Genomic DNA, 25,422 nt, shown 5'->3' with positions numbered 1-25,422 from the left:
GCCCGTAACAATAGGCAAAAGAAATAAAACTTAAACAATCAGTCAATATTTTATTCACTAAGAGCAGCATAATATATTGAAAATCTATCGTATTACCATGTGTAATACCAATATCGCAAAAACAGAGAAAATATTGCTCTAAAAGGGGATCTATTACGTTACAAATCCCATGCATGTATATGTATACAGTACTGTCTCAGAAAATTAGAATATTGTGATAAAGTCCTTTATTTTCTGTAATGCAATTAAAAAAACAAAAATGTCATACATTCTGGATTCATTACAAATCAACTGAAATATTGCAAGCCTTTTATTATTTTAATATTGCTGATTATGGTTTACAGTTTAAGATTAAGATTCCCTGAATATTCAAATTTTTTGAGATAGGATATTTGAGTTTTCTTAAGCTGTAAGCCATAATCAGCAATATTAAAATAATAAAAGGCTTGCAATATTTAAGTTGATTTTTAATGAATCCAGAATGTATGACATTTTTGCATTACAGAAAATAAAGGACTTTATCACAATATTCTAATTTTCTGAGACAGTCCTGTATGTCCAATATGATGAAACCTCATTGCCAAAGTTACCAGTTCAGATGCGTCCATGGAGACTGTTGTGAGCTTATGCACAAAGACGTCAGGAGGTCAAATTCAGCTGCAAAGTATAAAGTTGCTGAGTCCAAATACTTAAGTATTTTCTTTCTACCTGTAAAAAGCAAGTCACATCGCCTTTGCACTTCTTAACTGATATCTGATATTGCATGTTTTCCTAATATTGTCTAGTCTGGATGTGACTATTGGTAAATGTATCCTTGGAAGCACATTTGCTGAATGTATAAACAACAATAATCCATGCAGACGGCCGAGTCTCCCACCAGAATATAGAATAGATACATGACTCCTCTTTGTGAAACATTTCACAATGAAAGCTCAAAAATGGTAATGACTCTGCACTTTTGGGACTGGAAAACAACAAAAACAAGCCTTTGTTTTGTGCTATCAAGCTATCAGACATGCTCCAAAGTCACAGCATTTACTGCATTTTCAATGCTCCAAAAAACTTAACAAGACAGAGAGAGCAACAGAGAGCTCATTACTGGAGGTTACAGACAGTTTGAGGGGAGGAGGCAGCACGTCCTTAGACTGCTCTGGGAATTATCCAGATTTATCAGTTGTCCCTGCTCATTTAAGGGCTTAAATGGCTGGTGTTTATTAAATCAGGCCTGAAAGTTGGAACTGTTATGGCTTCCTCGTGCATAGTTTACCTGAGATGTAGCCCATTGCAAATCCTCCGAAGGGCAAAACAGCTCACATAAGAAGAAGAAAGTGGCTCTGCATCTTCTCGTCTCGGCAGAAAGACAGATCATTACTGTGCGGGTCTGAATCTCCTCTAACAGTCCTGCCTGCCTCGAAAGAAATTCTGAAGAAAGTAAGCACTCCTAACTAGCAGATTTCTTCCTCTGTGAAATGTGCTGTAAGCTTAAACACACATGTGAATCAGAATCCCTCAACACAGGTAGAAACCTCCTCAGGACACATGACAAAAAAAGTGAGAGAAATTCAAGAGTCCACCATAGTAAGGAAAATAATCATCCTAAATTGAATATAATGGTATTATACAGGACTGTCTCAGAAAATTAGAATATTGTGATTTTCTGTAATGCAATTACAAAAACAAAAGTGTCATACATTCTGGATTCATTACAAATCAACTGAAATATTGCAAGCCTTTTATTATTTTAATATTGCTGATCATGGTTTACAGTTTAAGAAAACTCAAATATCCTATCTCAAAAAATTAGAATATTCTGGGAATCTTACTCTTAAACTGTAAGCCATATTCGGCAATATTAAAATAATAAAAGGCTTGCAATATTTGAATGAATGAATTAATGAATGAATGAATGAATGAAGTTTATTTAGTCATGACAAAAAAAAAAACACAACACCAAAAAAAAACATTGTGCACAGCATTAACATTTCATACAAAACCAAAAATGTGTTGAACAATGACTCAAAAGGCATAGGCTGAAGCAAACTGCTTATAAAAGCCTATCCTATAGTATCAACTTTCTTATTTTTGGCTACCGACCTCCAGAAAACCAAAAAGACACTAGAAAAGCAAAGAAACATTTACAGATAGTCTATTGAACTTATAAGCTTCAAAAATAGCTTTACAAACCATTTTCTTCAAAACAAAAAGAGAATGACATGTTTTTAAATTTATGTTGGCATCAGTCCGGAATTTAACTCCAGTAATGGAGACACATCTCCTTTTCATACCTTTTTTAGCTTTTTGTACAGTGAAATTGCAGACACCTCTAAGATTATAGGGAGTTTCCTGAATTGAAAAGAACCTCTGTATCGAATCAGGGAGCATTTTGGATTTTGCTCTGAACATAATTTGCATGATTTTATAATAAAACAAATCATAAAATTTAATAACATGAGTTGATTTGTAATGAATCCAGAATGTATGACATTTTTGTTTTGTTAATTGCATTACAGAAAATAAGGAATTTTATCACAATATTCTAATTTTCTGGGACAGTTGTGTATTTGGCAGTTGAGATTACTGCTGGGAATGTGCTGGATACAGGCTTACTGCAGATCTCCACCAGTAATAATCTGTCTTCTCCCCATGACATTTCTAGTAATTAATTTCGTGCTTTACAATCTAGACAATGTGCTAATTGCTGTTTATGATCTTCACCATGGTAAAACTCTGCACTAATAGCGTTATTATTCAGTCTGGTCCTCAGTTTATTTAAACAGCCATATTTCAAGTGTTAACCTCACTATAAAATTAGGATTTCTATAATCGTAAGCAATCAGGGGGCTTTTATGAATGTTTCACACCAAAGTATAAATCACCGGGCTGCATATGTGTTTCTGTCTTTTTCTGAAGAACTCTATTTTATTTCGGCCTTTAAAAAAAAACTATCCAGTTAAATTGCTCCATCCGGATAGAGTGAATTTGGTTGTGGTTGTTTCAGATGTTCTTGTCCAGTTTTGTTCTTACATCCGTTGCCCTCAGATTCCTGCAACTAAACTTGGATGTACATTCCAATAAACATTAGGATAAATCATAACATGCCTCTGAAGTTTGAATTTTTGCACCATTACAATACTAATGAAGTATTGTAATGTATAGTACTTTTATACTTTTACTTGAGTAAAAAACTTGAGTTGATACTTCAACTTCTACAGGAGTATTTTTAAATTCTAGTATCTATACTTCTACCTGAGTAATGAATATGAATACTTTTGACACCTCTGCATATTTAAATACACTAGCACATTAGGCTCAGTACCAAATCTACAAAACTGGTAACAAAAGCTAAAGATTCGAGGCGTTCCAATATTCCACTCCGAGTCGGATCCCGATTCCACCTGAAAGTGGCTCAAGACTGCTCATTAACAAATTCCCGCAAAACTCAATAAAATGAAGCAATGTTGTAAAAAACAATATATATGCAAATGCCCGATTATTTATTTAATTATTCACTCACAGGTTTGATGTATTTTAGTTGTTTTTCTTCAATGTTCTCTCCATCCCTCTTCTGTTACTAATATTACTGGTATGTGTCCACCAGTGTGTAGTTACAGTAAGTGTGCGATTGTGACAATGAGTTGTGCTGGTCGAAGTTTGGAGGGTTTTTTTCATCTTTGTTTTAGGTACGTAAAGCACTTGTGTTGCACAAGTTGCATGGAAATTAGTGTGCAAATAAAGTTTCATTGAATGATCGATGGATTGATATCTTCCACAATAATGTGACAGAGATACTCTGCTGAAATGGATAACTAAGTTATTGCTGCTATGACAAGCTACTGAATCGTTGAATGTGCTCAGCTTTTCCACTGTTTCTCCATTTTAGTTTACCATTTGATCAATCAATAATGTCCTGGTGGAATGTGCTGTTTATCTATGGTTGCATCCACCTAAGTTTAAGACCTGGGAAGGACCAAACACATTTTTAAAATGACCTGATACGATCCAAACACGTGTTTGATTTGGCTAAAAAACATCAGGCAGTAATTGTGAGGGACAGGAGTTAATCAGCTCTTCTACTGGTTGAAGCAGAACAAATCATAAACTAAGGGACCGTTTCATCCATGTGAGTTGGTGTATTTATGTGCATGAGGGTATTTATTACCCAAAAAGCAGCATTTCCACCTAATGCCGGAGATAAACGCTCGATTAGGTCTGCAGAAAAAGAAAGACACATGAAGTGCGGCTGACAGACGTGTGTAGGCAGGTGTTGGGCAGGGTTATTCATATTGCTATGAAAATAAATATATATCACAGATACAAGAACAGGTTTCTCATTATAAGAAACATTAGATGGATTTAATCTGTAAATTATTATAAGCTCAAAGTCTTAAGCATCAGAATGATTTTTATTTACTTATTTCGCTGGCTTCTTCTTACCATTTACAAGAGACAGATGTGGCAGAACTAATTAATTCTCTCACATTGTTTCAACTCCTACACCCTTGAGTGCATTATTCATTTATTTTTCTGTTACCTCATATTATCTAGTACAGAATAAAGGAACGCAGGGAGCATTTGCAGGGAAGTGGAAAGATATCAGAGAATGGTGAGAGAGGGAAAAATGATGGGTAATCTGATCTAAATGAACATCAGTTGAGTGCAGGGTGAAGTATAAACCGTCACAGGAAGAAGAGAAAGCCGCTCTTTGTGGATATCTCCTGCTTTAATAGTGTTGTAAATGTTGTAATAGCGATAGTTAACAAGTCCCTGTAAATAAATAAGCATTTTTGCAAACATCGTTCCCTTTTTATAGTAAACAAAAGTAAAAAGAAGAGTCAAATAAAAAAAAAAATCATAGACATTCAACATATTTACAGGGGTCAAACCACATTTCATGCAGTAAAAGGAGATTCTTGTTATTTAACATTTGTTTATGACACATCAGCTTTGTTCCTTCTTGAAACATGCACTTAAAAAAGTATTTATGATGCAGCACACAGATAAAGGAAGCTATGGCACATGTAAAGATGGTAATTCATATTTCAAACATATGGAAAGTAAACTGAGGTCAACATAATTCTCCTCCCAAAATGTATAAACAAGATTTTTGGCATAAAACTCATTTTATATATATATATGTATACACATATACATATATGTATGTATTATTTTCATGCCATGTCATGCATGTCCTAAATACTGCTATAACTTATAAACAGCTATTATACAGACGTCTGTGATTTGTCAAGCAGGATAACTCATTTAAGGACTCTGAATATATAAACAGCAGTTGAGTCTAAAATGCAGATTATATTCTTTACAATCCTTTTTTTTTCATGACAATAAATATTTGTGGTATTGATAAATACTAAGTAGATAGCACAAAAAAGATCCTCAGTAGCGGAGGAGAGTTTACAAAAAGTTACAGCTTTTATAAACTCTCTTCAGTGACTGGCTGGTGTTTTATGCTTCTGCGTCGTCGTCGTCGCCTGCTGCCGTGCAACTTCCCAGAACTTTGAGAAGGAACTCGCTCCACACTTTAGACCAGAAACACATGTACTTTACAAATAACTGTCCTGATGTCACCCTGAACCCTCCAGACGGGAGGTCACGTGTTTCCGGTCCGGAGCAGAGCTGCACGTTCTCTAAAGCTGCAGCCGGGTCGATGCAGAGGGTGACAACTATTACCAACCCAGTCTCACATAAAAACGTACCCTGCCTACGTTGGTCCAAAGTGCAAAACTGTAGAGGGGTTACAATAATAGCCCTTGAATTGTATAACTGTGACATTTTTCTGACTGACTATTTGTTTTACGTCCAAGTCACGTGACTTAGAAAAGATTCTGGCCGTGACACCAAAAAGCATGGCAGACATTTCTCATTTTTTGGTGAAACAAATCAATATTTAGAGTTAGTTTCTGCATAAAAATGTGTTTTGATTACATTTCTAGCGAGAAATATATATTTTACTTTCATAATATTCACTCAGTGAATGTACATAATCACTCGCTTGCTCGTTGTTGTGAAGTTGTTTCAGATCTCGCCAGAATAATGTGAAATCGCAACGTTTTGGTTGCATAATAAAGAATAATATATATATTATATATAAATAATAATAATGTAATAATCAGGTTGCCGTCCAGCAACCAAAACGTTGCGATTTCACATTATTCTGGTGAGATCTGAAACAACTTCGCAACAACGAGCAAGCGAGTGATTATGTACATTCACTGAGTGAATATTATGAAAGTAAAATATATATTTCTCGCTAGAAATGTAATCAAAACGCATTTTTATGCAGAAACTAACTCAAAATATTGATTTGTTTCACTAAAAAATGAGAAATGTCTGCCATGTTTTTTGGTGTCACGGCCAGAATGTTGAAAGTCACGTGACTTGGACGCAAAACGAATAGTCAGAAAAATGTCACAGTTATACAATTCAAGGGCTATTATTTTAACCCCTCTTTGTTTTTGCACTTTGGACCAACATAGGCAGGGTACGTTTTTATGTGAGACTGGGTTGCTATTACCGCTTTGATAGTATTGGCTTTTTTATTTCCAGGTACCACTACCACACCACTTTTTTTTCATTATTTTTCAGCTCCAATTGATCCAAGATCAGCTCTATCTTTAGTTACGTGAAAGACGGAAATGAAAGGAGGGTTGACACTGAAAGTTACAGCGCAGCTGCAGAAAAATCCCTCGCAACATGAGCTCCACAAATGCATCTAGCACAAGTCTAAATGGTGGCTTGATTGATTGGCAGACATACTGATGCTGTGTGGTTTCGACATAGAAGCATAAATCACACTTAAGACACTTGCCAGGGTTTTTATTTTAAGAGGATCGAATGTTCAGGAGGCTTTTTGACCAACAGAGAATTGATTTTATTCTCACCTGTGAAGCATTTCTGCTCAGGAACAACCACAAGTTGCAGGTTTTACATCCACTTGGCTTTTCCAAGTCGACAAAACAACGTTTTTCATGCAGCACCTTATATGAGCCCCCCTTCTGGGCCACGACCACACCCTGCTGTCAGCACCTTAATGATCTGTTTCTTATCAAAACTTGACACAACCCCTTTAGAGACCGGCTTAGTCTAACATTTGGATGAATAAAATTTAAAAAATCAGCTTATATGATTTTATGTAATCACGTTGTTATAGCAATTCTAACAGCATCGTAAACTCCAAGTATAAAACTCGAGGTGACTTGGAATGAATAAGAATCTGCACCGTAGGAAAACTGCAGCAGAGGTGAAGACTAGCGAGCACGCTCAGTTCTGTGGTGGTCAAAAAGCATTTTTGGCATCAAGTGTAGGGGTGACAGCATCATAAGGTTTTAGAAAGATAAAGACAAATCTTGCTTCAGATTAGTCGTGACATCTGTTTTACCGTGTGTTGCTTTTGGCACTCAAAAATCAAAGTGGAATAAAATCATATCTTGCATTTGGTAAGGAACCAAGTTAAGGAACACTTTGACATTTTCTAGTCGTCACTTCATCATCAGAAAGCGACACATCGACGTCATCATCACTTTTTGTCCACAGCCTGGACAGCTATCATAGTTATTGAACTTCTCAGCACAAAGAATAGCTCTGGTGCCTCTGAGTTCGACTTTGGGGGGGCAGTACCAAGAAACGGCGCTCTGGGAACCACTGGATAGGTAAACGATCAACCAGAGGAATTAAACGTGTCACGCCAGCTGAGTAACAACCAGACTGGGCTCCACTGGGGGTAGGAAGGCTCGTGAATGACTCGTCTGTTTGGCAGTCAAAGGTGTCGTTGGTAACCGTGCAGCTCTTTGACACAGACATGATTGATTGCAGAAAGCTTCCCCCACAGCAGCTGCTCCGGTACATTCTGTACCAGTATGGACCAGTATGGACCAGGCTATGAATGGGAGCGATACCTGATCCATTTCAAGGGGAAGATATTCCCAGCTATGACAGTCTGGGCGAGCAAGTCCCTGCCCAGAATGAGTGCAAAATATCAGATATAAATATTTACCTTTGTTTTGCTCTCCCTTCTTTGGCAGACCAGGCGAACTACAGGACTGTCTCAGAAATTTAGAACATTGTGATAAAGTCCTTTAATCTCTGTAATGCAAAACTGGATTGATTACAAATCAACTGAAATATTGCAAGCCTTTTATTATTTTAATATTGCTGATCATGGCTTACAGCTTAAGAAAACTCAAATATCCTATCTCAAAAAATTTGAATATTCTGGGAATCTTAATCTTAAACTGTAAACCATAATCAGCAATATTAAAACAATAAAAGGCTTGCAATATTTCAGTTGATTTGTAATGAATCCAGAATGTATGACATTTTTGTTTTTTTAATTGCATTACAGAAAATAAAGAACTTTATCACAATATTACAATTTTCTGAGACAGTCCTGTAGATATGCCAGTTAGTTAGCACAACTAGTGCTAATGATGGACTGCGTTACTGTGGTATTCATGATGCACAGTATGGCTTAGTGACCGATGACTTTACTGAGCAAACCGCACACACCAAAAGCTCACTAGCTGCTTGTTGTAGCCGCTCTTTTTATCTACCCTAAAATGTCAAACAGTTCCTGCAACAGCATCCAAACTGCAAAACTTGGGCCAAATCAAATTCAAAAGACACCATAAAAGAGATAGAATGCTCTTCTTAAACTACTTCACTTATAGGTACTGACTTCTTTAAAATGTTTAAAATGTTAAAACTCTCATATTTGTCCGGGTACAGACAGGGAACTGGAGATGCAACACAGTGGGGGGAGAGGGGGGCAACTCTCATTTTAACCTTTAACACGGGCTCACTGAAAGGTGAGTCTGCCGGCTGGAAACACAACACTTAGGATTCGTATGCTTGTGTGTGTGTGTGTGTGTGTGTGTGTGTGTGTGTGTGTGTGTGTGTGTGTGTGTGTGTTGGGGATTCAAGTGGTGGCGGTCTGGTTAAATATGTGGGATGTGAGGATCGTGTTAAGGCTATAGCTGCCTTATGGGGGGCAGGTTGAGGGTCTCCAGGGCGCGGTGGTACAGCTCCCTCAGCGCTCTCAGCAGATAGAGACGACAAAACATTTGGTTGAAGAGATGAGGCAGCGGCTCCTGGGAAGCAAGTACAAAAATATGATATTCTTCAATATTTGGGTTAAAGGGTTATCAATCCAGCTGAGGTATGATCTGTGTGAGCTCCTTCACATAAACCAGGGGTCGGCAACCCGCGGCTCTAGAGCCGCATGCGGCTCTTTAGCGCCGCCCTAGTGGCTCCCTGGAGCCTTTTCAAAAATGTTTGACCTTTTTTTTCCTTTTTTTCTCTTTTTTTCTTCCTTTTTTCTTTTCTTTTTAATCTCGAAATTTTGACTTTTTTCTCGACATTTTGACTTTTTTCTCGAAATTGTACTTCAACATTAATCTCGACATTTTGACTTTTTTCTCAAAACTTTGACTTTTTTCTCGACATTTCGACTTTTTTCTCGAGATTTTACTTCAACATTAATCTCGACCTTTCAACTTTTTTCTCGACATTTCGACTATTTCCTCGACAATTCAACGTTTTTCTCAAAATTTTGACTTTTTTCTCAACATTTCGACTTTTTTCTCGACATTTCAACTTTTTTCTCAAAATTTTGACTTTTTTCTCGACATTTCGACTTTTTTCTCGACATTTCAACTTTTTTCTCGACATTTCGACTTTTTTCTCGAGATTTTACTTCAACATTAATCTCGACATTTCAACTTTTTTCTCGACATTTCGACTATTTCCTCGACAATTCAACTTTTTTCTCAAAATTTTGACTTTTTTCTCGACATTTCGACTTTTTTCTCGACATTTCAACTTTTTTCTCGAAATTTTGACCTTGTTCTCAAAATTTTGACTATTTCCTCGACATTTGGACTTTTTTCTCGACATTTCAGCACTTTTCTCGACATTTCGACTTTTTTCTCGACATTTCGCCTTTCGCCATTTGTCTTCATTCTAAGGCTTATACAAGACTTTTCATTTTTTGTGGCTCCAGACATTTTTGGTTTTTGTGTTTTTGGTCCAATATGGCTCTTTCAACATTTTGGGTTGCTGACCCCTGACATAAACACACACATAAATACACAAAAACATGAGTACGTCCTCACCCCCAACACGTGGACTCTGTTGTAGTATGAACTGAAGTCTTTACTGAGAGACACGAGAAACTTACAGATCTGAGAAACACAAAACGTTCTTGAGTTATGGAAAAGTCATCCAGCGGCCAACTTTGGTTTAACGGACTGCAACTGACGGTTTATCAGTTATTATGAGTACCTGTTCCGTCTTAATGTTTACTCTGGCCCCGCCCACTTCACAATCCAGCGCGTGTCCTGATTGGTCCAGGAGCTCGGAGAAGGGGATGAGGTAATTGAAGAGGAGAAGCCACTCCCCCTGCAAGTCAAGACGGAGACAGCTTGGTTCCATCATCACAGCATCATAGAGAGGAGGTCAACATTTACATTTTGTAACTGAGCAAGCTTTTTTTGTTAGTTTTTTTTTCTCTCAGAGAGGAAAAATAATGGACCGTTTAAGGGTCACGATGTCACAATGACACAACAGAACTAGCTGGAGGAAGGCTGAATGAAAATAAGATATACAGGGCTGTCTCAGAAAATTTGAATATTGTGATAAAGTTCTTTATTTTCTGTAATGCAATTAAAAAAACTAAAATGTCATACATTCTGGATTCATTACAAATCAACTGAAATATTGCAAGCCTTTTATTATTTTAATATTGCTGATTATGGCTTACAGTTTAAGATTAAGATTCCCAGAATATTCAATTTTTTTGAGATAGGATATTTGAGTTTTCTTAAGTTGTAAACCATGATCAGCAATATTAAAATAATAAAAGGCTTGCAATATTTCAGTTGATTTGTTATGAATCCAGAATGTATGACTTTTTTGTTTTTGTAATTGCATTACAGAAAATCACAATATTCTAATTTTCTGAGACAGTCCTGTATAAAAGTTTTAATTTGTTATCTTGTGCCAGAAACTTAGAAATGTATAATTAATGACTCCAAATTAAAATGCTACGCTATACTAGCTGTAACTCCTCGCCAACATAAGAGAAAACAACTGTGGTTAAGGGTGATACGATGAAAATACAGGAGAGGTAATTATCAAAAACGCTCATGTCTGCAGCACACACTTCATATCAGGTAAGTTAAAAAAAACTAAAGAAGGCATTTACTGTTATGTGTATAACAAAGGATGTGCTCTGATTGTTATTGATCCCATCTAATCAGAAATTAGAGAAAGACTCGACTAGTCTGCCTCTGCTAAGGTTCATTTCTTTAAGTTACACTCACATTTCTGGTGGTTAAGTAAACTTATGCACTCAGACAGGTTACCGGTACATGTTTTACAAGTATTAAATCTAGTTAACTTAGGTCTGCTAACGCTGCACCCAGGTTACGGAGGAATTTGTGCATCCTGTCTTAGCCCCGCCCACCAAAATACATGATAGTATTTACTGACAATAAAGTGAAGTAGAGACAGTATAGATAAAGGGAAGTGGCACCTCTTCTTTCAGAGCTGAAAAGTCCAGCTGGGAACCTTCAGGAATTTCTGGGTACAAACCTGGAAATAAAAAGCAAATGAACACATGAAAACTTGTTTGGTAACACGGACGTGCAAAGATGACGCCCCGGAGAGCTGCACACAGGCCACACCCAGGAACCCCATAAACCCATGAAAGCCCAACTTTCTGTTTTGCATTTTACATGAGAATAATTTAATTAAGTCAAACCAAATCAATAGCAATTCATCCCATAATAACAAATGCATTTTGTTGTAAACACAAACAGGCTGAGGTCTGATATTTTCCTGTCCCTGTAAATGAGGGGGTGTTGTTCAGTATCATTGATCAAGACCCTGCACGCCTTTCAATTAATCACCTTTTTTTTTTCCTTCAAGCAAATGAGCTGTTTTATCTATTTCAGTCCTCACTAATGAGAAAAAATCACATATGCCCCAGATTTTTAAGGTTGTATTGTGTCCAAACTCATTTCACATTAGAACAGGAGATCTGGGATGGCACCCCCACACTTCGGAGAAGCAGACAAATCAATATCATTCATCATTTTATATTTATAGCTTTAATGTATTCTTGTAGTCCTCTCAGACGAATATACGAATGCTCTCTGCAAAGCTGCCAGACAGACAGTCATTTTGCTACAAACGAAACAAGAATTTCTCGTTTTGCAGCCCCTTATTTGATTGTTTTGTGTTATTGTATAAATTTGTTGTTACAGGCGTTCGGTTGTTTTAGCTCCATTTCCCTTTCAGAGACAGGAAATATTCTAAATGTCTTGTAACCTCAAGCAAAATAAACTTTTCTATCTCACAAAGTCTCTTGGACTGAAAAAAAACCCATCACACATGACGTCTGCTCAGCAATGTGAAAAACAGCACAACGCCCATCCAGCTTGGAAAGCGGTTAGACTTACTCATCAGAGTGAAAAGTTGCCTCACTCTTAAACCATTTCTTTGCTAGAATCACTTCTGATCACTTTAGTGCCTCTGCAGTGAGCAAAACCTGTCATGCTGCTCCGTTATTGGAGGCAAAAGCAAACAGAAGACGTTTTCTTTCAGGATTTAAAAAGCTGAAGCCCCAGGCTGCACGGTGGCCCGGTAGCCGGCACCGTTGCTCCACAGCTACAAGGCTCCTGGTTTGATCGTGAGCTTTTCTGCCTGGAGTTTGTATGTTATCTCTGTGCTTTGCTATCTGATCCCTCCCGAAGTATTAAAGCAGCACAATGTAACTTTCAGCTTTTGTTGAGTTTGGCGGCTCCTTTGGACAAAAGCAGTAGTACTTTACCAGAAAGAACACTACGTTTCCCATGAGCACCAGCGCGTACTGCCGGAAAGATCCTGTCCCGTCGCTGCATTTGTCTTGTTGTGAATGAACGGGACGGACTTTCAAAACCACTTTTCTGTTTTCAGCGGTCGTTTGCAGGATGGATAGCGAAGAGGTAATGTATCTATTTTTGGCTAAACAATATAATATGACGATGTTGAAAATCACTAAGTTCAACTTGGTTTTACTAGTGAAGTCACCCCTGCACCCCTGTCCTGTTTCAGCGAAATAATGGGCCCCAAACTACAAACGCTCTGGTTTTGTTCTACTGCACCTTTTTCCTGTCAAGTTTTTTAGAAGGACTTCGTCATAAATTAGTAGTCCTCCTCCGATAAAACTTTTAAACCTGTTGGAAGTTGATGTACCATCACAATGACTCTGGAAATATGATATTAAGGTGGAAAAGTTACATAGTGCTGCTTTAAAACCTGTACATTAAGCTGACTGGTGCGTCTGAACTCCCAGCAGTGGTGAATGTGAGCGTGTGTGTGGCCCTGCGATAGTCTGGAAACCTGCCTGGGGTCTGGAGTGTACTATGCCCTTTACTCAAAGACAGAGTGGACGGGCTCCAGCAGAACCCCAGGACCACCAGTAGGAAGAGGTGGGGGGAGATAACTGGCAGAAGATCTTTCTGTGTCTCAACAGGAAGCAATCCAACATTTTCAAAAATGTTGTCTGGAGTCTTAAATCTGGAGTAAATGTTAGAAAGTGATCGGGGAAGCAAGGATCGACAGGCTTGAACACCGAAAAGACTCTGCTAATGCTTCCCCTAAGATAATAATCCTTGGTATCAGCTTGTTGCATTTGTTTTTCTTTTTCTACATTACATTTCTCATATTTTAAGACCTTTTGCTATAATCGTGAGCTGCTCGTATCTTTTGCACGGAGGCACTGGTGACAGAAACTGTGGATGCTCCAAAACTGTGGAACAGCCTGCCGGAGGATCTGAGAGGAGCTGGAAATGTGGACATTTTTAAACATAGACTAAAAACTCATCTCTTTGGTCTGGCTTTTATGTAGCATCAAATTTTATAGTTTTATTCTGTTTAACATTCTTTAAAAGGTATTTGTTTCATTTATTTATCTATTTTTTCTTGTAATGTTTTTATTATTATATTTTATTGTTGTGGACTGATTATTTTTTAGCCTTAATCCTTGAACTTTTATCATTTTTTCATTTTAATTAACTATATTGTATGTCAGTGTGCATTGGTCTCCCAGTTTTCATTTTTTTGGTCTCCCAGTTTAAATTTTTTTGATTATTACGCTTATTTTTCAGTCAAAATGTCAAAGCACTTTGTATTTAATGTACCTGGATGAAAGGTGTTATATAAATAAAATTTGATTGATTGATTGATTGCGAAAACTACTCGTACCTGAAATTTGCAAAGATGGCATATATTGATGAATACACATGTGTACTAATATGACCATGAACACATTTGCTCCGTTTCCTGCTCAAACCCAGCTGGCTGTCGGGTGTAAGCGTTCCTACTCCGATGATCATGTGATGAAAAATGCTCACACTTGAATGTTAACTGATAAAACTACTGCATGTAAATGTTCTGCGTTGTGGGAAATAAAAACGTGAAATAAATCTCACCCTTCTCAACTCCTCTCTCGTAGCTGTCGAAGAGAGTGTGCAGCCTGGCGCAGTTGTACATCACAAACACTCCTCCTCGCGGCCCTTTGGTGGACACGCCGCCTTCCCTCTGGACGTCCAGCGTCACCTAAACACACAGCCCTCAATCATTCCGGCTCCACTCATGTAAACACCGCCTGTGTGACGCGGTCAGGGGGAAATGCTGCAGTCACTCACGGGACTAGAGTGGACCGTTGACAACAGCTCAAATCTGACTGTAGCAGAGGTCATGACCTTGATGATGTCATCCCATATTTGCCCTGAGAGAGGAGGAGTCGTTTCAGTCTAATTCATTCACTTCACTCATAGTTAACAAATACTCAGCATCATTCAGATTACTTTGCATTGAGTTCATATGTAAACACGACCATGCCATGTTTTAAATGCACACACACCCTCTACTTGATCTCCGTACTTCATCTCTGAGGCCTCTTTCATCTGACCTCTTCTCAGCCTGGAGGGAGGAAAAAGAACAGAAACCTCATTTAGAAAATAAACACAGAGTCAAGAAAAGCACAATTAATCTTTACGGAGTGACTATTTGCACCAGGGTACAAATAGCAAGCCCCCACCAGCTGAACTATTCACACCCTGTTGACATATGAAAACAAATGAGTTGCCCATGCGCATGCGCACCAACGTGTCTGCAACAGAAGGCGCTTTTTCACTTGCCCGTGCGCATGTGCAGCACTCTAAAATTGGAACCAAGTCAAACAATAGAGTCAGGCAAAAGTCTGCTCTAACACTTTTGTATGAACAATTTTTGCTCTTATGTTTTGTAAGATATTTTGAAAATATTAAATGAAGTTTATCAAAAGTGGTGTGAATACCTGTCAATCACTGTTGAGCTGATTTTTTTTTTATAAATAATTTTTTTTTAATTTTTTTTTCTAATAATACATGAGTGACAATAGCATACATTGATATTGGTAGCAGGGTGTAAATAGCCTACGCATCAGTACTTGCCCCCGGGTGTGAATAGCCTAAGCCTAATCTTTAATAGGGTTCTTTCAGCTGAATTACTGTAGAAAGTCAATTTAACAGTGCAGAAATAAACACAAACATTGTTTGTGCATACCTGTCAAGTCTCCTGTTTTGGCTGGGAAACTACCGTATTTTACCTCTTTTTCCCGCCGTCCTCCCGTATTAATATTTCCCTGCAAATTTCCTGTTTTATAATATAATAATTTTTGAAAAGCATTCCTGTGCCTCTCCAAACTGAATGGTCACTAGCCTCGCGAGAACGGCCCCCTGCTGCAGTCTGGGTGGCAGTTCTCGCGAGGTTAGTGGCAACAACGGGAGCAAACTCGGAACAACAAATCGGAGAGATGGATGGATGTAACCAGAGAGAAGACATTTCTGCCAGAAAAACGAAGAATTAGTGTAAATATCTGTAAAAATGGGATAGCGAATTTACTTTCCCAAAGAGGAGCAGGATGGGGCTCAGTTACGTGTTCTGAAAGATTTGTAACTGCGATGTTACACTGCAAAAACTCAAAATCTTAACAAGAATATTTGTCTTATTTCTAGTTAAAATGTCAAATTTTTTGTCAAAAAAATCTCATTACACTTAAAACAAGAATCATCACTGGAAAAAACAACAATTTTCACCTGTTTCAAGTAGATTTTCACTTAAAATCTGCCATTGGAACAAGATCTTTTTGCTTGTAATGAGAAGATAAATCTTGTCCCACTGGCAGGTCTTTCTACTTATTTCAAGTGAAAATGTACTTGAAACAGGTGACAATTGTCAAATAACAAGTTATTTTTCTGGTAATTACTCTTGTTTTAAGTGTAATGAGATTTTTTGACAAAAAATGAGACATTTTAACTAGAAATAAGACAAATATTCCTGGTAAGATTTTGAGTTTTTGCAGTGTAGTGTCTCTGACGGGGGAAGGAACGATGTCCATCAGCATCACCAGCACAGCGCCAAAGAGCCACATCAGTGAAAATGACAAATAAAAAGAAAATGTAAATGTTTCACTTGAAGACAATCAATGTGTATATAAACTGAACATATTTAAAACAAATACATGTGCTTTAATTCACTTTTGTGTTTTCATTTATGCTCTATTATAGGAATTACAAATATAGGAATGTCCACAGCATTTCAGTGTCAACAATCGCCTATCGGGCTATGAGCACAAAATTGTAGTTTGTAAGTGGTTGACAGGTAGATATTTCAGATTTCTTGTAAACCTGTCTTAAAATGCAAGATACTGAACCTCGGTTGGGCTGGTGGACAGCGGGTGGCGGAAAATGTCCCTTCTTTTTATATCTAAAACTTGACAGGTATGTGTTTGTGATGTAAAAGGTCTGTCATGTTGCAATCTTGGCAAAGGAGGATTAAAGATGGAGAAGACTAGTGAGGATTGAGGGATGAGAGAAAGATAGAAACCTGCAGACAAAGATGAAAATGATGCAAAAGATAAGAAGGGATCAGATTTCCGTAAAGACAAAGAGATGCATCTTACTGCAGGTACTGTGCAGCGGTGAGGCTGGAGCCGGGAGTCTTCACCGGCCCGCACACGAGATGTCTCTGCAGCCACAGAGAGCAGAGCAGGTAAAAACAGGGATCACTGAACCGTTACGTGTGTGAGAGGAACGCTCGTGGTACCTGGGTGTGTGTCGCCCCGCTGGCTCGCCAGAGCATCGCCATCTGCTGCTGGCGGAACTCGTCCTGACAGGACGTCACATGTAACACCGTTGCCATGGCTACCTACAACAGAGGCAGCGAGGATATGCTTATTGGGTGAAAAAGGAAATTGGCAACGAGGGGTGTTTGTGTGTTTCGTATTTGTCTGTCTGCTTAGCTCACAGTGCAGCCTGCTGTGGACAAGTCCAACTGCGCCAGCTGGGAAACGCTGTCTCTGTGAACTGAAACACAACACAACATTTCATTATTCTTACTAGTTTCTCCTCACACCTCAAACTCAAGTCAGACCTACAAGTTAACACTAGCATTTTATTTAAGGTTTAGTCAGACAATATGGAAAATTATTGGCTTTTTTATATTTAGATAGATTACACCATTTTCTACCAACATCTTCCTGAACCTCGCTGCAAAGAAATCAATAACTACCAAGAAATACCTCTAACAAGCAGATGTGCATTTGTTCACTCAACCAAGTTGCCTTTCATTTTAGGGGCTTATTTTTGTTTTCATGCTCAGATATCGTAATACTCTCTCTCCAAGAATGTTGCCCTTTAGCTTAAAGCAGGGGTGTCAAACTCATTTTGCTTGGCGGGCCGGATTTGACCAATTTTTTTCTCGCGGGCCGCACGCTCAAAATAACAAAAACGGTGCAAAATTTTTTTTTCTAATTCTTTTTTTTTACTATTGTTATCTAATCCAATATCAGTTTAGTTAATGTTAAAGGAAATATGCACTTTGTTTACACTCTAATTATGTAAAATATATTTCTTCAGGATCTTTTCTTGAAATTTCTTGTTTTTTTTCAAATTATGTAAGATACTTTTAATATCATTTTACAAAGATAAACAGAAACAAGTTTTTTTTTTATATTTCGCTTTTTTATAGTAAATTTAATTAAAGGCAAAATCCTTCTTATTACATCCGAGAGTGTTTCTTTGTGATTTAAAGATTTTTCCAGTACAATTAAGTGTATTTATTTTAAAAAAATTGGCGCGGATATTTACGCCAGTGTAATATCTTCTATCATCTTTTTTAGCAGTGATATTTTTCCTGCGAAAATATATAATAGTAGTCAGTTAATAAAAATAAACGACCCTCTACAAAGAAATAAAATCAGCAAATGCATTCTAGAAAACTAAAAAAATGTCAAAAACTGCTCTCTTTGTTGAACAAACGATGGATTTGTAGAAGAAATATATTATCTGATATGCTGCGATTCATGGCAATTATTTATGCCTTCCTTTTTAGTAAATTAACATTTCAGATTTTTGCGTTGGAAACTTCTCGCGGGCCGAATGAAAATCTCTCTTGGGCCTCACATTTGCAACCCCTGGCTTAAAGCATCCAAAACTGCTTGCAAATGTGACTTTTTGTGACCAAAATTACACCAGTGCAGACTTCCTCTGCTTTAACTGAACCATAGCTGCTCATACACAGCTTTTCTCTGACTACTGATGGGGAAACTCTTCGAATATTTCCGGAGCAATGGTACGAACTACCAAAGATAAGCGAAACTGCATGCAGTGAAACGCTTGAAAACCTGCCGCCAAGCAAACTTTAGGGAAACTGTATATGAGTGGTATGCACCCTTCAACAATTATCTGTCAAAAAATAAAGTGCTTAGCAGAGACCTAAGTTTTGCAAAAAGGAGACAACTGAATGTGAAGAAGAAGGGTTACAATGAAGCACAGGAAACTTCTCGGGAACTGTTTTGCATTTTCAAGAAGCAGCAGCAGAAGAAATTAACTTTGAATGGATGTTTTTCATAAATATTCCATGCCTTCATTTTGAAAGCTTGTCACATAGTCTGTCTACAAAATACAGTAAATTGGTGAGTAGCAGATTCTAAAAATGAACATTCAAACACGCCCACTTGACCTCACCTGTGCAGGTGCCAAGGCTGGGGTCGTATCCCAGCAGTCCTTCCTCTTGGAAAACCCGCTTCAGGTTGATCCGGAACACATCCTCACTCTCCCCATCCTCTGTCTTCTTCCCTCCCCCTCCGCTGGTCCTCCTGCCCCTCTCCGTTCCCCTCTCTCTGTATGACGAGCTCTCCAGTGCCTTGAAAACCTTCTCCTCCTGCTCCTCACTGGTGCAATTAGCGGGAGCTGTCGGCCAATCCACTCCAATGGCCCGCAGGAAGGTGATGATGTCACTGTCTTCGGGAACCGTGGGGCAATAGAAGACTTCAAATCTGCAACACGGAAGGAGTTTTTATCATTGTTAACGATTAGCAATGATTTTGTTCAACACTAAAGTGGTGTCCCAATTCCTCTTTCCACATAGGGGTAGTGAAGAAAAGTAGTGTAGTGGCTATGAATCTGTCCCTACGGATGTAGGGACTTCCGATCCTCACTAGCTGATCAAGGGACAGAAAAATTTCCCAGAATGCTTTTCGTCGTCATTAGCGGACTGAATCAAAAAAAAAAAAAACATGGCGGACATTTCTTATTTTTTAGTGAATAAAATCTATATTTTGAGTTAGTTTCTGCATAAAAATATGTTTTGATTACATTTCTAGCGAGAAATATATATTTTACTTTCATAATATTCACTCAGTGAATGTATATAATCACTCGCTTGCCCGTTGTTGCAAAGTCTTTTTCAAACCTCGCCGGAATAAAGGCTGATTTATGGTTCCGCGTTACACCAACGCAGAGCCTCCGGCGTAGGTTACGTAACATTACGCCGTAGGCTCTGCGTCGATGTTACGCATGGACGCGAACCGTACGCCGTACCCTACGCCGTACCCTACGCCGTACCCTACGCCGTAGGCTCTGCGTTGATTTAACGCGGACCCATAAATCAGCTCCGGAGCCAGCAGGCAGAAATCTCGAAATTTTTGGAGCAAATTTCTTAACAGGCGTAGCTACAACTGTTAGATTTCATCTATTAAACCATCATTTATCTTCCTAAATGATTTATTTCAGCCAGCGGTAATTCTCCACAGAGCTGCAGGTTTCTCCCCCGGGATGATGGCGCAGGTTGACCTGGCGATCACGTCTGTACTCCGGCTGCTGCTGCGCCCCGGACTGGCGGCTCTTATCATCTCCGAAAACATCGGGTCAAATTTCCTAACAGGCGTTATTTGGATAAACTGAGCCCAGGTTGGGGATCTTAACGGTTACTTTTACGCCTGAAAAAATATTAAAACATAATAAAGTAGCATATTAACAGCGCTACAGCTGAAATTAAAACAGCTTTTGGCTCTCAGCTTCCTGATTAGTGGTGGTGCTGAAAGTAGGAGTAGTGAGAGTGTTGGGACAGGCCCTTCTTTGTCCCTTCTTTTTTAGGGGTAGTGGTAGAAAGTAGGGCTAGTGAAAGAAAGTAGGGGGTGTATTGGGATTGGGCCTAAATTGAAGGTCTGACTGTTTTTATAAGATGCTCTGTTCATAAATCCCCATGTTATGCTGAATTCTAACCCCAGACTCACCCCTGTCTCCTCAGCAGCGCCCCCATGTGGTCGGCCAGCAGAACAGTCCTCAGCTGGCCCAGGCTCAGCGTTTCAGGAGTAGGTGTGCTGGGTTTGGCGTGCAAGGCAGGACAGTTGAGCACCACACAGCCGTCTCTCCTGCTCGAGGGCTTTAGGTACTCTGTGATTCCACCCGCCAGTACGGCTCTGAAAGCTGCAGGCCGGTCCACCCGCACCCTCAACCCTTCACCCATCACCTCGCCGCCTGCCACCGGCAGCACCCCTGAGCCACGGAGGGACAGGACTCTGGACATCACAGCTGGAGGAACCTGTGTGGAAACAAAGAGCGCAAAATTATCAGGCATTAACGTACACAAAAGGACAGAATAAAAAAAACAGCGTGAGTCAACCTGAGAGAAAAGAAAGAGATCAAGACATGTGAGGCTGAGGTTGCACATTTCATTTCCTACTTTTATAAATGCTCAACATCACATGACATTCACATATTTGTGGTCAAAGTCCTGTAAAAATGCATATGCCATGTCAGTCTCAATATAAAAATGTCAGACAGCTGTGTCTGCTTCAAAAATATGTGTTAGATTGCTCACATAGTGAGTTGTGTGCTGCCAGCTGACCTATTTTGCATCTGCCACATGAGTTAACAATAACAGCCCCAGGCTGTTAGTGTCTAGCCAATAATGATCCAGCCAAGTCAGCAGACTAATCAAATCAGGGATCATGGGTGTCCCCAAATCATGTTTGGATGTTTTTTATATTATAAATAAAACAACTAACTATCAATCAGAATCAGAATGATGTTTATTTGGCCAAGTCAGGTCAAACAAGACAGGGAATTTGACTCGGTTATTTTCACTCACTGCACAGTAAATAGGCAAATGACAGCCCTTATTTACATATATATACCCTTTTTTTTAAGTGAAAGGTGCATCAGTATGCGGTAGACATGTTAATTGAAAGGTGCATGTTACAGCATATGATTATAGTTATTATTATTATTATTATTATTATTATTGCACATTGATTGATTACTCTGATTATTTTGCTCACTGTACAGTAAATAAAAGAGAAGAAATCCTTTAATTAATCCTTTTAATTTAAAAAATGGCCTTCTTGTTTTTGTTTTTTGTTTTGTTTTCTGCTTTTGTTTTGTATTACCTAGCTTATTCTATTTGTCTCATCACCTTTTTAGTCTCTCTCGGTGCAAAATAACAGTAATTCCCCCTTTTTCTTTTTTTACAATCTTCCCTACAAAGTACTGCTTCTTACCTGTATGTCATTCAATGTTATATGAGTTAAAAAAGGTCTCCAATGTAAATAAGTGTAATGTTTTCTTGGAATAATGCCTTTTAGTTGACTTTGTATCAACGAATCTGTACTGTCATGAAACTGTACCTGATCCTATGCAATTCTTCTAATAAATTCTTCAATCAATCAATCAATTAACATATATAGAAATTAAAAAAGAAACTGTCAACAGCTAAAGGTTAGAAATAGCGGAACACAATAACCCTGATAGTTTTTGTGTTGTTTCCTTATTGGATGACGTTACAAACAGGAAGAAACACGTTTGACAAGGAACTAGATTTCTTGGCGGAAGGAAAACACGTGTAGTTGGCGGAGGAACTTTAACTTGATAATAAACGATGTGAAGGTTCGTCAGTCATCCAGTTAAGTTAATTAGTCCATAGTTGTAACTCTCGTTTTCTGGTGAGCATTGCACTATTAACCCCCCACAGTACGTGGGTGTGTAATATGAAATAATTTGTAATATTGCACGACTCATTTTGCATAGAGGGATTAAAAATGACACTGACATCAACGCAGAGCATACGCCGTAGGGTTACGGCGTAGGGTGCGCGTCGCCGCGTACCCTTACGCTGCAGGCTCTGCGTCGATTAAACGCAGAACCATAAATGAGCCTTAAACCTTTAAAGGTACACGCCGCACCAACCTGTCCGTCTGCGTACAGCGTGTTGAGCATCGTGGTCGGCGACAGAAAGTCCCTGTTCCGCAGGTTTTTAGCGCTGCTCTCCTTGAACCAGAGCTTCTCCGGGTCGGGGAAAGCCCTGTCGCCGTGGCCGAGCTCTCTCTTGCCCCGCAGCGCGGCGCTGAGCGCCCGCACGGTCGGGCTGATGCGGAGCGGAGAGAGCTGCTCGCTGGGCTCCATCATCTCCTGCAGACAGGTGAGGGGGCTCCGGCCTCGCTGCCAGCACCTTCACGCCCTGCTCATGTCGGGGAAAACGCAGAAAGCTTCCTTGTATTTGCTGCACTAAAACCCCGCGGTGCTCCGACCCGCACGGACGATGTCAGATATCGGTGCTCGGAACGGGCTGCATGGGCTGTTTACCGTGAGGCGGAACTATCGAAATGCGAGCGATGTTTCTACCGAGGCGCGTTTTCGCTGCGGACCATTGTTGCGCCATATGCGCCTGGTGGACGATTCTTGTAACTGTCTGTTTTTTTTATCAACAACTGAAAACTGTCATCTCTTTTATTACTTATGTCATTTCATCAATGAATGTGGTTTTACTGCTATTTCAACATTTAGAATCATTACCAGAAAAATTACACCAGAAAAATGTGACAATTTTCACCTGTTTCAAGTAGATTTTCACTTGAAATAAGTAGGAAAATCTGCCAGTGGAACAAAATGTATCTTCTCATTACAAGCAAAAAAAAAATTGTTCCACTGGCAGATTTTTCTACTTATTTCAAGTGAAAATCTACTTGGAAAAAGGTGAAAATTTTTGTTTTTCCAGTGATGAGTCTTGTTTTAAGTGTAATGAGTTTTTTTTACTAAAATGAGACATTTTAACTAGAAATAAGACAAATATTCATGAAGATTTTGAGTTTTTGCAGTGATACATTTTACTTATACTGTGAAGGACAGAGTCATATTGATAAGTTCAGAAAACTGTTTTTTATTGTTGTGTTTTGATGTATTTGATGTAAGCCCAGTGGATATTTAAAGCTTACAGAAGGCTGCATTTAACTGCTGCTCTGTCATTCCTGCAGTATTTATGCAGGCGTTTTGGTCAGTGCTATTATTTGTAATATATTATATTATTTGTAATCAGCACAAATGATCTGTCCCCATATGATAAAATCCACCATCCCCCCTGATTTATTTTTACAACTCGAGTACTGGGAGAAAGAAAGAAGGAAAGAAAGCAAAACAAACAAACCCTTTCCAGAAGGAAAATAACCCTTTATTGAAGTTCTGCTATGAGTTGTTTTACTATCTACACAAATAAATAAAACAACACAGGAACAGAAGACAATTTACAAAAATACATACTAAAATCATTGGTTATTGTTTTTAAAACTAATTAAAAACACTAAAACAGGAGCAGAGTCTCATGCAGGATTGAAAGCCAACGAATAAAGATGGGTTTTAAGACGAGTTTTAAAAATGGATAATAGGCATATATCTAAAAACAAATATATTAGAGCATATTCTGCAGCCCAGTTTCCAAATGAATAAAAAGGTTCAGTAATTAGTCCTCCTTTAATTCCAACTGGGAACTTTTGGAGAGAAATGTCACATTTTACAGCAGTTGCTCATCAAAAGAATTGACAAATGTTTCTAAATAACTACAAGAAACGTTTAGAAAGTCAAAAGTGAGTTTCCACCAAATATTTTTGATAAGGGGTAATATATTTGTAGTTTTTATTTTTTTCTTATTTGCAGAATATGCATTCTGTTTGAAGTATTTAAAAGCTCCAGTGATCTTTTCATTCTGTTTTTTTAATGTTTTATTTGAATGACTAGGTCTTTTAATTTGGACTTTTTTTTTTTTAATGTTGTTTTCTCTTGAGCCAAAATATTATAGATACAAAGTTTTGCTAAGATATTAGATTGATCAAAATGTTTCATCAGTAGAGAGGTTGGGATTTTTTTTTTTTTTTATGAAATAAAATCGGTCACTAAAGTGTGTCTCTGTGTGTGTCTGTCTGATGCATTATCCTACTAAGAGTATCCATCGGAATTTGGGTTCACTGTGGTCATAAAGGGAAGGACTTGTTAAATGAAGCTTAATTGGTACTAAGGGCTTCAAAGTCAAGAAAACATCCTCCACGCCAGTGTTTATTTCCAATTCTGACCCTACTGTCTCAGTCCTTCCGCTGAATTCGAGACTCGTCAGACCTGACTTTAGTTTGGTGAGCTTCTGTTTCCCGTTTCCAGCAGACAGGAGTGACAGACGGTGAGGTCTTACTGCTGCTGTAGCCCGTCTGCTTCAAGGTCTGACATGTGCGTTCAGAGATGGTATTCTGCATATGTTGGTTGTAACGAATCATGGTTATTGGAGTTACTGTCGACTTTCTCTCAGCTCAAACAAGTCTGTCCATTCCCCCGTGGCCTCTGACATCACCAGGGCATTTTTGTTGAGACATCTGCCGCTGACTGGATATTTTCACTTTTTGACCTTTCTCTGTAAACCCTAGAAATGCTTGTGCGTGACAATCCCAGCAGATCAGCAGTTTGTGAAATACTCAGACCAGCCCGTCTGGCAGCAACAACCATATGCCACGTTAAGTCACTTAAATTCCCTTTCTACCCATTTCTGATTCTTGTTTTGAAATTCAGTAAGTCACCTTGACTCTACACACCTGAATGCATTTAGCTGCTGCTATGTGACTGGCTGATTAGATATTCGTGATGACAAATGTGCCTAATATTAATGTGGCCATTGGATGTATTTATGAATTGTGTGGAGTTACAAGGACACATCCAGTAGTTTGCCCTTAACAGTTTCAAAATGTGGATCTATTATTCATGTTTGGGAAGAAATGACGAAGATTTG

The 25,422-nt window shown here is 38.6% G+C and overlaps 1 protein-coding gene across 1 annotated transcript; it reads right to left on the bottom strand.

Annotated features, from left to right (window-relative positions):
- Positions 1–8,289: 8,289 nt before the first annotated feature.
- dalrd3 (DALR anticodon binding domain containing 3) lies at positions 8,290–22,975 on the bottom strand. Its single transcript, XM_061735063.1, has 13 exons — positions 22,569–22,975; positions 20,618–20,925; positions 19,068–19,378; positions 17,347–17,405; positions 17,146–17,247; positions 17,003–17,067; positions 14,921–14,979; positions 14,703–14,785; positions 14,487–14,613; positions 11,546–11,604; positions 10,294–10,410; positions 10,125–10,193; positions 8,290–9,101 (listed from the first exon to the last, which is right to left on the bottom strand). The coding sequence occupies exons 1-13, from the start codon at positions 22,785–22,787 to the stop codon at positions 8,982–8,984; spliced, it is 1,698 nt and encodes a 565-aa protein (XP_061591047.1). The 5' UTR covers positions 22,788–22,975; the 3' UTR covers positions 8,290–8,981.
- Between the last annotated feature and the right edge of the window lie 2,447 nt (positions 22,976–25,422).

The sequence above is a fragment of the Cololabis saira genome, chromosome 12, assembly GCF_033807715.1.
Source record: "Cololabis saira isolate AMF1-May2022 chromosome 12, fColSai1.1, whole genome shotgun sequence".
Lineage (NCBI taxonomy): Eukaryota > Metazoa > Chordata > Actinopteri > Beloniformes > Belonidae > Cololabis > Cololabis saira.
Note: the sequence above shows the minus strand (reverse complement) of the source record. Positions and strands in the feature narration are given on the sequence as shown.